At 37.7% G+C, this 13,570-nt stretch overlaps 1 protein-coding gene across 11 annotated transcripts in view; it reads left to right on the top strand.

Annotated features, from left to right (window-relative positions):
- Positions 1–13,570, top strand: part of OXR1 (oxidation resistance 1) — a 273,264-nt gene that overhangs the window by 245,349 nt on the left and 14,345 nt on the right. For 10 of the 11 annotated variants that reach the window (XM_054057094.1, XM_054057089.1, XM_054057097.1 and 7 more), the window contains one exon: positions 13,235–13,315. The exons of the other annotated variant lie outside the window; for it this stretch is intronic. In XM_054057094.1, the coding sequence (XP_053913069.1) occupies positions 13,235–13,315 (81 nt within the window). The remainder of the gene's footprint in view (positions 1–13,234; positions 13,316–13,570) is intronic. 11 annotated transcript variants of the gene reach the window in all.

Genomic DNA, 13,570 nt, shown 5'->3' with positions numbered 1-13,570 from the left:
TGCCCTGTAGTTGGAATCATGAATGTGGGATTGTAACTGATGGTTATTTCATGCGTCTAACAACAAGAACCGGGGCAATGCCTCTGCTGAAAGTTGAAGCAGAATCATTCAGCTATAAAGCTGGTGCTTTTGAGACTCAATAGCTTTCAGGGAACCTTTGAAATTCCCGAGGAAAATTTTGTGGATGGATTAATGCTGCCTTTTTTCCCCTTCTCCTAATCTGTTGAAAGGAAACAAAGGATGACTTCTCAAATTAGACTTCCTTTCTTATGGAAACATTAGCCAGCTGAGAAGCTGTGCCAGTTGTGTTGTACTGAATATCATGGGAGGTGGCTTTTGTACTGTTTAGTGTTCCTTGTAGCAGGAAAGGGGGAAGGGATTACACCTCAGTTAACTTAATCCCATGTTAGCTTTGCCTGCAACAACTTTTACAAAGATCCAGCTGTTCTAGAAAATAAAGTAGTATTGTTTACTAGCCAGTACCTGAGTTTTATTTCTTTATTTTTGAATTGCATTCTAACTTCATTACTCCTGAGCTTGGCACTCTTTCCTTAGTCATCCGAAATGCCTTGTTTGTTTTGGGGGTTTTTTTACTGAATAGAACTTGCCTTCCTTTTATTAAAGAGAAAACAGACCTTAATTTGGTTGACTTTTGTTTCCCTTATATCATAAAAATATGAAACTGCGTTTCTTTCACCTAGTGGGATTCTTTCCAAAGATGACCATTTAGATGGCCTGAGCATCTAAATTAGATGTCTTCCTAATTTTGAAGTTCTTGGCAATTTATATCCTAAAACTGTAATACAAGGAATAAGCATACAGGATGTTCATCTCTTTTCAGAGCTGTAAAATGCTGTTCTATAATTAAATCTGATAAGATTAACAGATTTTATAATTCTAGAGGAGTTTTCTGCAATACTATACTAATGTGTATTGAAACTACACTATTTTAAACACTACTTGAGGCAACTTTCAGGTTTTTCTTTTGGGCTTTTTGGTGATTGGAGTTTTTATTACAATCTGTGAAACATGCCTGTTAGATGCAATTGAATAGCAATCTCATCTGTCTGAAACTACATTCTAACAAGTAGATAGAAAACTGAAAGTGAAACTGATGTCATTGCTTATCAATTTGTTTCGAGGCAAGCCAATACAACAGAATAAAAACAAGCTTTCTTCTCAGTCAAAAATGCAAATTACATGAATTGCACTGAAGCACTTGAGTTATGCTGTCTGATTCCTGTGATTTGTATGTTTTTCTCAGTTTTCAGGGCTACTTCTGAAATTGGAGTATTAAATTTTGAGAACAATTTTATTTTATACATATGTCTTGTGTAATCTCCTTGGGAGATGCTTGCAAATGCTTGTTGTCAGTGTACCACATTTGTAGCTTTTCCTCACAAAACCTGGTCACCTACACAACTGCTTCATGCGTAATCAACAGCAAGTTCTAATTAAACTGAGTAATTAAGCTTCCCCCCACCCCCCCAGTATCTCTCTGAACTAACCTCTGTCCCTGTTCGAGCAGGGGGAATAAATTACTTTTTACTAATGTAGTATTGATCAAAAAGTATGCGTATTAGATGTAGGGGTTGTAGAGTTCAGCATCACAACTTTCTGTTGCTGTCGTATTGGAATGTTGTGCTAGCTACTAGGTGAAACAGAATAATGCTGTCTAATCAAACTGCAAAGATGTTTCTTCTCACTCAGCATCCAATCTTCCTGCTCAAGTTTAGAGTTACTGTACTTAGTATCCTGTTTCTAGGGTGGTTATGAGATCTTGTCATGTGATAACTTTAAATCTTGGATGGTAAAAGGTGTAAGCTAGATAATTGATTTGGAGTGAAAATAAGACACTTCATAAGTGGTACCTGTATCTGTTGGCACTTTTTTTCTCTGCTGCTAGACTGGCAGTCTTTCCTTAGTCATCTGAAGGGCTTTTTTTTTTTAATTGAATAAAACTTCTCTTTCTTTTATTAAAGATAAAACAGACCTTAATTTGGCTGACTTTTATATGTCTTATAAAAATTATTTTTTTTAAGACTAATCAGTTTATTAGGAAAAAAAACGCATCATAAATTACAGTTATTGAACGGACTCGTGCTTCTGCCTTTAACATTGATTGTGTGGAGATACGTAGCTTGGTTACAAACTAATAATTGCAAAAAGGTTATCATTCAGTGTAGTTAAATACATTTTGGGTTGCTCTGTTGTCTAGGTAGTGAACAGGTGGATGCTGTTAAGTATGTGCTGCTGTTCTGCACGTATATTGGCCCTGAGCCATTAGTCCTCTCTAGAATCCTTTTAATTAAGTACATTTATGGCAAGTGATGTGTTAACTAGCAACAAGACAGGAGGTTCTGGTTCAAATTAACACATCAGTAATATCCACAAATGCACCAAAGAATAAAAGGGGAGATTATTTAATTTATCTTTAATTGAGGGATGCTCCTGGGGTCAGGCTTCTTCTGTAGGCTTCCTTCTCTGGCTAATAGAAATACATCTTCCACCAGTTTGGAAAGAAGACTGCTAAAAGGCTGTGGTGACAGCTGGTCACAAGAGAAAGCTTTTGCCACTTATAGGCTTGCGCTGTTGCATGATGGTGCTCAGGCTCTCCTGACCTGCTTTCCACCCACCCTCTCCCTCCAGGAGATTCTCCAGCTGCAGAGCAGCTACTGTCTGGTGGGGTGGCTGCTGCTGGGGGGCTGGACGTGAAACAAGACTGGACAGGGCTCTCATGGAGAGTTACTACTGCACTTGTTCCTATTACACTCTGCAATTGTAATTAACTGGAAAAGTGATTTTTTCAGATCTAACAAGTTTATTGCTCTCTCATCGTTTGAGCAAGTTTTTTAAATCCTTTTGAGAAGCTGTGCATGGAGCTGAATTTTTCTAAGAGAAGTTAAAACATCCAAGTAAGTGGTTTAAATTGTTGAAGATTACCTGTTACAGAACAAAAAAAAAATTGTGTTGGCCAAGATTCTTTTTTTTTTCTCTTAATTTTTGAGAAACAAGCGTGTTGGCTAGTGATCTGGAGGAATTTTTTTGTTTGTTTTTCTGAGACAGGGTCGAGGCGGGGAAGGCTGCTGAAATAGGCTGTGGGGGAGTTGGTTGTGTGGCTGGCTTTTGCTTTTGGGCTCAGAAGTTGCAGGTCCAGAGGTAGTTTGAAATACTTTCTCTGCATGGTCTCCATTCCTTAGAGATTTGCCAGACTTTGGAGGGAGGGAAGTTGTAGCTTGTACTTTATTTTTTATATTGTTTTTAATTGCCTCATTTGAAACAATTTTAAGGCTGTCCACCTTTTGTTCTTATTTTACCTCAGTGCTAGCTTGCTTGTTATTTAAAAAACATCAAATAAATAAGCATATGTTTTTTTGTTTGACCCTTACACCATTTCAGTGTGTGTCTAGTGTATTATTTGTGTATGAATTTCCTAAATCCCAGCTTTCAATGTCCCAGTGACAAAATAATTCTGTCTCCACCTTAATAATTCCCGTAAGTCAGAACAAATTGAGTTTTAGAGTTCCCAGCTCCTGAGAGAGGCTTCACTAAAAATAAAAACATTTTATCCATCAAAATTGCGTTTAGTTAGATACTGTGGGATAGTGAGACATTCCAGTGTGCAGTCTGCAGTATAGTTATATACAAATTCTGGTGTTGGTTTCTCTGCTTGGGCATCTTGGCTTTTAGATCACAGTGCAACAGCAGGAGCGAGCAGTGTTTTAATGTTGTTGTAATGCTGCCTGCTGCTGCTTTGTCCTGTTGAATACTTCTACCCAGGACTTGCAGCACTGTGTGTTTTTGGAGGAGAGAGAAGTTGAAAAAAAAACCTCCAGTTGCTACTACAAGGAAATTCTTAAAGGGTTGTTGTGCATATTACTGTTGTGCGTGTCTGTTTAAACGTCCTTTCTTAAGGAAAAAAAAAAATAAATCATTATTCCAAAAATACTTTATAGCTGGACCAGCATTTAACCCATGCAGCAAGTTTAGCTTATAGACAAAAGGATTCACTTTCTTCTTGTAGTGTATAAAACTGAAAATGCTGTGAGGCTAACAGTTTCCAAGCGCTTTAAACCCTCTTTTAGAAGTAATAGTTTTAAAAAAAGCTTAACTGACCATTTATTTTAACTGGCTCTGGACTGTAAGAACTGATAACATTTATACAGAGTTGTCAATGTAACTATGTCAAACTATTGGTTTAATATTGAATACAAATTTATTATATTAGAACTTGTTTATCAACCATTACAGTGCAGTGGAATATTGGAAGCAGTTCTCAGTTGTGGGGTTTTTTTCATTCTTCAGTATTATATAAGAAAAATTAAGTTGTTCTGTATCTTTAAATATCTTAGTCTTTTTAACAAACTAATGCTCTGCAGCCACTCTTGAATACAGGAAACCTTTCTTCTGTATCGTCATCATTTGCGATACATCCCCCTACTGTACGCTTGTTCATTTGTTCCCTGCCGTGTCAGTCAAATGTGTGCATCCAGCAAACTGTCCTGTCACCATCGTGGGGCTCTGCCTGTGCCGGGAGCTGACAGCAGGTACAGAGAATGCTTCCAAACAGCTTTGAATGATTGCTTTATTTCTTTTTTCAGTCTCATTTTAATTTTAGGAGGAAATGTCTTATCTCTGGTATGGGAAAAAGGGAAGAAAGCACCAGCCATTTAATCATAAAAATGCTCTGGTAATTTTCAGTGTAGAGGCTTCATTTGTTATTGCATTCTTGTAATGTTGTGGTGCAGAGACAGTTTCTGGAAGTTTAAATTTTGAATGTGTAAACAGGATGCTAAGTCATGGATTTTCCTTACTTGTAAGTGCGTAACCTAATTGCTGGGATTCCATTTGCATTAGGTAAGAGAAACTACTTTGAGCATTAAGGGATTCAGCAGTTTTAGGGTGATGGTGGTTTGTTTTTCCCTTGGAGTAATGTGTTTTATCAACAAAAATGTGATTTATAGCTAAACACCAGGAACAGCAGTTTGCATTGGCATTTAATTAGAGAAGTGCAGATCTCCTGAGTTACCATCTGATTAAACCTTCTCAGAAGTCTTTCAACAATATGAAGGTCCGATAATGCGTCTAAGTTGATAGAAATAAGTATACTATATTCACAGTCTCATATTTATAATGAAATAGGGAGGAATATCACCATTTTTACAGGTTACTAGATTTATGAAAGTCCCTGTTGTGGTTTTTAAGTGTTGTTTTGCCCCAAAAGACTTAAATTTATAGTAACGTGTAAAGGAAATGGTTTTCAGTGAGACTTGCAAAACAGTAACATCTTGGGGACAGAAAGGAAGTGAGCTTGACAATATACAACTTGCTTTTACCAGCTGGTAGATCTGGGAGATTTTTTTCATTCAGACTCTGCTTGTGACAGGCTTTTTACTATCTTTTTAAGAGTTACCAATATCTGGGGGTCGGTGCATATTTTTCAAAAGTGCTGTTTACTTTGGTTTTTATTTATAACTTTATTTGTAGCCAGATTACTTGCAGAATATGAAATTATGTGGCACAACTGGTTCTGTAATTGTATGTTCCTAACTAACAAAATATTTTTTTGTGTAATAGGCTCTTAATTTCCCTCTCTGGCAATGGAATGCAGAATGCAGATGTAATTCCTGTATTAACTGAAATGTAATTTGAGCATACCCTGTAGCAGTGTAAAAGATATCTGTGTTCTTTAATATATATATATAAAAATGTAGATATACAGATATACTTTGCCCAGCTAATTGAAAAAAGTAGTAGTATCCCTTGTTATAATTATTTCCCTTAGGTTCAACACTTCATTTTAGCCAGACTCCAAATATGCTAATAAAAGCAACAGTTAACAGCTCTTAGGGAGAGATTGAGCTGAAGAAAATTGCATGCAAATCTTCTTTGCTGTGAGAGAGATTATTGTAGTGTGTAAAACAAGTCAAATCAGAACAAAAGGTATAGAAGTATATACATATGGGAGTGTTTTTAAAATGTTGCTATGTCAACAAGACATGCAAAAAAGGAAGGAAGGCGTATTTGTACCATTACTTCTGTGTTATGCGGGACAAAGTGAGAAACGTGTTAAAGACTTGAGCAGCAAGTATGAAGTACAGAGTTTTGAATAAATGTTTTATCAGTGGTTGTTCTGAAATTTGGATGGAAACCCATCTGACATGAAATAACAGAATTGTTGGATGAAATTGAGTGGTACCAGAAAACACAAATGCTTCCTTGAAGCCACTAAGTTGACCTGAATTATTTACCTGAAAGGCCTACGTTATTTTTGTGGTGATACAGTAAGTTTGGGCTCAATATTGTAGGGATTGGATACTTTCTCAGGGTAAGAGATCAAAATTTTGGCGACTAACCAATCTGTTATGCTCCCTCTTCAAAAAGCCAGTAATGTTGACTTCAAAATTATTTAGTTGATCTGCTTGGTTTTTAATGTGTCTCTTTATTGTACTGCAATACAAGAAATGCCAGTGAGTTTCCAGAATGTCACAAATGTGGGCAACTATTCTTTCTGTCAAAGCACTTTAGACAAAAGGCATCTAAACAATGCAAGAGAACAGAAGGTGGATTGCCGCCTTTGGGAATGCTTGCTGGAATGTTTTGCTGAGGTTAGATAGGCAGCATAGCCAAAGGGGACAAACCAACAAAAAATTAACTTTGGCTTTTTATATTTGTAAGATGTTCTGTGAAGGGAATTAAACTGGTGTTGAGTTTAGTAGATTCAGTGATTTGAGACTTGCACAACTTTTAAGATTCTTGATACATTGGCTAGCTGTAGTTGGTAAGCTAGTGGCTGTAGTTCTTTTGTTAGGGAGCTAAGATAATAGAGGCTTACATGTGGAAGATGGGAATTTAGTACTTTATCCCTATCGATGTCACAAGGTTGCATCAATCCAATAATACTAGTACAAAGATCTTTTTGAAGCCAGCTTCCCATACCAAGTTTTGGGTTAGAGTAATAGAGTGAACTGATGATCTGAGTCTCTATAAAATAAAAAGCAGCATGCAATCCATCTCACACTGATCACCAAGCGTAGAACCTTTCCTCGATGACAGATATTTGCTATACCCCACTATCCTAAATAATTAGGGGGGTTATGCATTCACACTTCGACTAGATCTTCCATTTAATTATTAGGTTGTTATATTTACAGTTTTAATAATTGTGAAATAATAGGCCTCACTACAAATGCAGAGTACATTTGAAAAGGTTGTTTGTAAGTTGAAAGAAAACAAATAAGCAGTAGAGGATTATCTTCTCTGTGTGGTCTGTAATCTGGGGTTGATTTTTAGCTGGTCCTTATTCTAATTAAAATGAGACAAACATTTCCTTACTCAGCTGTGATTCAGTTATATACTTCTAAACATTTATAGCACTTTCTTGTCATACCTGAGAGGATCTCTGCATGGCACTCTCAGAATGAGATGTCACCTTGCTTGGCCTTCTTTCTCCTGGGGAGGTAGTTTGAGGTCAGGCACCAGGGGCTGTGAATTTAGCAGCTGAACCTTTGGTTGATAGTACTTGGTGGTGCTGAAGCTTCCTTAAATTGTTTTGCAAGAGAGATGGTGTTTATTGGAAATGCTGCTACGGATCTTTTTTCTTTGGACAAAATGAGTCAAGTTGTCTGACCTGCCTGTTTAAGAAAGTAACTCATAAATGTAATTCTTAGTTATTTGCACAAACATGCTAACCTGTGTTTAATGTTTACCCGTGTGAAATTTATTTCACTTGCTGGAATTATCATATCCCTCAAATTAGTATTTTCTCATATATTGAAAAAATAACTCATCATAAAGGTTTCCAGACTCGATGTAACACTTTCTATGTGATGCAGGCTTTGATTACTTTCTTCAAGTTAATGTATTAATTCTTGTTATTATTGCACTTATTTTAATTTATGTTCAGTACATGTTAATTAAGGCTTGGTGCAGGTGCTGTGGGCTTAGAGCACTTCAAGGCAGATATTTGACAGTCCATTCTGCAAAGCTGTGGAGACAATACTGATCACAAGGAGAATGTTGCTGTCCTGTAATGTTCTCAGCTCTTCTGTCCCTGCTCTGGAAAGCACCTTGGTGTGCAGAACAGTTCTGAGACGACCAGTTTTAAGGGTATTGAAAGAGAAAAAAACACAGTTCCTGCCAGTTCAGGGAACTGCTGTGCTTCTCCAGCCTGTTTACTCTGCTCAAAGTGGCTGGCTCTTGTATATTCCTTTCCTTGTCATCAGTGGATTGACAGGGAGTTGAATTGGCTGAAAATCCCTCAAAGTCGAAAATAGTTAGCTTTGCAGCCTCCCTCATTCAAAAAAAAAAAAAGTCAAATTAAATGAGTCCTTTTTTTTTTTCCCCCCCCAAAAATGATACCTTATAACTTTTTCTGGTGTGGTAAACCCCATGTATTAATGCATTGTAATGTAATCGTTATGTCCCAAGCATTCATATTTGTGATGGAGAAGAATAATTCTTCAATATTGCTTTCTCTCAAGTAGCGTCTTAACATTTTCAGAGGAAACTAAATTTGTCTAAAAAATATAGTTTGTGTTTTCTCTTAAAGTATTCATAACAGCATTCAGTTCACAAATGTACCCTTTATTTTCATAGGAAGATATTTAAAGACTTTATAAAGAGTTTAATCCTGTCCTCTCCGTCCTCATTTACGGATTAATTTAATATGGACGGATATTTTCAAGTAACTTTGTGAACAGCCTGATAGAAATAGATTGGCATTTATTTTTTCAGGTAAATATTCTGGAACTTTAAAGGTGAAACTTTGACTCTCAAGAAATAATGTTCATGATAAGATTCCAAGTACAATTGTTCTTTGTTCAACTTTCTTAATATTTGCTTTTTAGTTCATATTCACAGTTAGTGATGACGATATAGATAACTTACGTTAAAGAGAACCGCTTAGACCATTACTGTTTCTCTGTGATAACTTACATTGAAGAGAACCACTTAGACCATTACAGTTTCTCCATTCTTATCTTTCAGAAGCACTGTTCAGCTCTGAGAAGAACCTCCTCTAAGGAGACAGTTTCAGCTACTTGTTAATCCTTAAAGTTTAGCTGTACTTGGTTTGAAGGCAGCAATTGCAGCACCCTGTTAGCAAACATGGATTGTGCTGGTCACTCGTGGCTTTGTTAAACTGCCAGGGCAATGCAAAGTGTTGTAAGCAGTTTCCATGTTTACAGCTGTGTATAGCAGGTTGATGTGACCTGTGGCTGAACGGGCTGATGTGTTACCGTCTGCATGACAAACTATCCTTTCTGGACATTCAAACAGTTTTAACTGCTTTTTCATGTGCATTGCTGAAGGACAAAACATTCCACACAAGGAATTTTTATTTCTGTTTTGCTCACTGCGTGTGCCAGCACAGGTTGCAAGAGTGAGGTACTCTGACGTACTTACAGAAAAGCAGGGTTTAGAAATATGTGTAGATTCAGATTAGATATTAGGAAGAATTGTTTTACTATGAGGGTGGTGAAGCACTGGAACAGGTTGCCCAGAGAAGTTGTGGAAGCCCCATCCCTGGAGGTGTTGAAGGCCGGGTTGGATGATGCTTTGAGTGACCTGATGCAGTGGAAGATGTCTCTGCCCATGGCATGGGCTTCAGAATGAGATGATCTTTAAGATCCTTTCCAAACCAAACCATTCTTTGTTTCAGCCACTCCAATACATGTAGTATGAAGAGTCAAGCTGAAAGGCATTCATGCTGCAAGACTCACATGACTCATCCCCTGTTTGCTTATTAATGTTGCCCTTATGCACGTAGCAGGAAGTATCAGATCTCTAAGGATATATCCCATGTAATTTCAGGCTTCATTAGCCCTTGGAATTGTCGTATGGTAGACTGTTCCAAGTCCCTAAGAATCACTTTTGCCCTGAAGCACACAAATCTCCTGGCTTTACACAGTTTGATTTGGTCTATTCCAGCCAGCACCCAGATTAACCATAAATGGTTTAACTGTCCTTCCCTCGTCCTGCATTCTTTTTGAGGCAGAAAATAACTAGAGAGACAGCAGAGAGTCCTTCAGGAACTCTTCCTGATTTCTAAAAAACGTAGCTTTGAGTATCAGTAAAACTGGGTGCTAATATGGCTAAGTGGGAAGAGTGCAGTAAGTAAAGCATATAGCAGACTCAGATAGGTAGGCCTGCACTTTCATCTTGAGCAAAATAGATTGCTACAATTTTGGGTGATTTGGTAGTTTCTGTATAAGAACATGGACTGTTTGGAATTTGGAAAGTCTTGTCCCGTACCTTAAGGACTTAAGTGTAACAACTTGTCCAGGTTGGCTCAGGACCTTGCTCAGTCAAACTTCGAAAGCCTCCAAGGATAGAAATTCTGCAGCCTCCCTTGGGAACCTGTTACAGTCCTTAATCATTGATTACATCAACCCTTTGAGCCTAATGGTCCAGACAATTTCGGAGCCTTCTTCACACACGTGGTATGTAACTGATTTGATTGCAAGTCTCCTATAGGGTAGAATCAAAAGCCTTGCTGAAATACTGATACCTGGCATCCACTGCTGCTTGCCAAAAAAATAAAATAATTTTATTACAAAGAAACACTTTGTATTGAAAACCACAGTCCAGTATGATGCATACAAAACTACATTTGTCTTTCATGAATTAAAGGCCTTGCCTTCCATGTATTTGTAAGACTGTGAAAAACTAATGAAATTTGGTGTTTAGAAATGGAAGTTCAAAGTGGAACAAGGTAGAAAGTAGCTTCTGGAATGATCAGGAGAACAGACAGCTGATGTAGGGGCTGTGGGGAGAAAAATAATTCGTTCATTTAGCTTGGTGAAAGAGAACAGAGAATTAATATGACTACAGGGAAGGAAAATGAAGAAGTCTTGATGGAAGAAGAAACAGCATAAGCAGACTGTGAATTAAGCCAGTTCATAAAACAGAATAAATTTGGAACTGCTAACATTTCAAAACAGCCTCCTCATCCTCTGCAGGGACAAAATGCCGGGTGTTGTCAGGATACATCTCCATCAGTTCCTGAATGAAGTTGTAGAAGGTAGTTGCCAGTGGGTGTAGACATACATGACTTTATGATTATATATAAAACTCCAGAATCCTGAAGTACGTGATCTTGTCCACTCCAAGGCAAAAATAGTCTGTTGACCTAAACCATAAGCATTTTATAGAAGGTGACGTATGGTAGCTGAACTGCTGAGATATCTTAACGTACTCATTTAAACCCTGGTTCAGTGATGAGTTAATAATCTTGAGTCTGTCTTCTGTTTTACTCACATAATTTAGAATGGACTGTATACTTAAAATTAGCATGGGTTGAGAGGTTGGATTCCTTGCTCTTAAAGTTCCTGGTTGGTAGTTTGACATTCTATGATATGCTGTTTATGATGTTTGTCATTATGTACCATAGTCTGCCACAATGCTGGCTTTTGTTCAGAGAACAAGCATGAAGATGTAGCGTGAGGCTGTTCAACAGGTTTAGGATGCCAAGGAGCTATTGTTGTATACAAATTTAGATAAGTACTCATGTTTCTTTCTGGTAAGAAACTTATCAAAATACCTTGTGCACACTGTTGTGAGGATGCAGGCACCGCCATGGCATAATAATGGTGTGTCAGATCACAGTGTGTTGATCGCAGCAGTTCCTAGGTGCGGGACAGTGATAAAGTATGTGTTTGACAAGTCAAAGGCAAGTTGGCATTACCTACAAAATTGTCTACATTCTAGTATGTGAAACAGCAACTATATAAAGATGTCAGGGATGGTGAGTGTTTTATTTTTTGGATTTTGGTTTTGTTGGCTTTTTTTTCCAAGAATCTCCTCACGTAACCACACGTTTTATGTCCTATTGTAAGTTAAATACTGCCTCTTGTGATAGGGGCTGAGCTTAAAGAAGCAACAAGGCTTTTCAGGATTATATTCATAAGGTGCCGGTATGAACAATGTCATTTTCAATGAACTGTCATAGCAAATAAAAGGATAAAAATACACTATCACTTGTATGCTTTACTGGAACATTTCTAAAGCTTTGCATATAGCTACTTGACTCTGAGAATGCACAAACCAATATAATTTGCAACAATTTTCTTGATATTTTTGTAAAAGAACAGTAGAAAATGGTGGAAATAAATTGAGTGCTAGTAATTACTGATTATTCAGTAATAAAACTGGATGTCACAAGTATTCCTTTTTCCTTGCCTTGCAGTTGCATGGGGTAGAGTGAACCATCGCTGCTCAAGAGCCAGTCATGCATGACTGTGGGCTCTGTACTCAGGACAGTGGCGAGTATCTGGCCAAACCCCTTGTAGTAGGGACAGGTAGATGGGGAGCTGCTGGACTTGTGGTTATCTTCCTTTGCGCTGTGGTAGGCTCTAGAAATTTTTAATACACTCTTACCACATGGGACATCCATTTAATCTCTCCACCAGCTGTTTTAAGATGCCTTCATACAAATGATGATTTTGAGTTGTTCTCAAAATCACATTATTTGCTGTAGTTACATCAAAATGACTGTTGGTAGTCCCTTAGCCAGCTTACTGCACCAAAGCAGCATGTTCTAGAGCTTTCTAACTACAGGCTTTCTGGCTGTACCCCTTCTGCCAAAGTGGAGATGCTGTTTGGAGTGAATGTATTGACAGATGAGCAGCTCCTGAAGCGTTGGAGGTGAATACAAAGTCTGGGATAAAGATATTGTGAGGTGGTATTGAGGTGTTACTAAACCTTAGTCCTGCAACTTTGTCTTTAAATTTATCTTCACTGCCAGATGGAAGAGTCAGAACCTACTGAGAAGCCTGAGGCTTGCTTGTAGTCTTTATCTGGGAAAGCACACCAGGCTCACAGGCTTCATTAATCTGGGTGTAAATAGTGTTTGAGAGGGCTTTGGGCTGAAGAGTTTGCATTTGGCATGCAACTTGGGTTGACTTCTAATTTAGCATCCTGATACTGATAACTTTATATGCTCCCGAATCGGCTCTATATTCATTGTAGAACAGTGAGATATATCTGACTGCTAGTTCCATTAGTGTTTAATTTGTAGTTTTGCTGTGTCTACTCATACGTCTAAAATCACCTACATACAGGAGAAAGGACAAGAATCTTGTGCTTTCAGAAACAAACATCTTTTAGCACTTCTTGTTTGTTTGTTATCACTGCACATTTTCCCTTCATTACTCTCCTCCACATTTTTCTTTCTTACCTTTTTACTTTTCTTCAACTGTCAGTGGAATTATTGTCTTCCTGTCTCCATATTCAGGTAGTGTCAGTGGCTGAGTATCACCGCAGGATCGATGCTCTAAATAGCGAAGAACTGCGCACACTCTGCAGACGTCTCCAGGTGCCCTCTTCAGTATAAACCCCATCTCCAGATACTAAAATAAAACGTCTTTCTTTGTAGTGTGTTTGATCAGGGCAAGTCCCACACCCTGTGGGTTTGTCTTGTCTACAGCACTACAAGGATCCAGCAGAAAATTCCTTTGGTTTGAATTTATTTAATTGTATTATGCTATGATGGAATGAGTAATTTTGATGGAATTATTACTTCCAACTTTTTCAAACGGGAATTTTCTGTCAGAATTTGAAAACTTTTTCT

This window comes from Cuculus canorus, chromosome 2, assembly GCF_017976375.1.
Source record: "Cuculus canorus isolate bCucCan1 chromosome 2, bCucCan1.pri, whole genome shotgun sequence".
In the NCBI taxonomy this organism is placed as follows: domain Eukaryota; kingdom Metazoa; phylum Chordata; class Aves; order Cuculiformes; family Cuculidae; genus Cuculus; species Cuculus canorus.
This window is presented reverse-complemented; position numbering and strand designations above follow the sequence as displayed.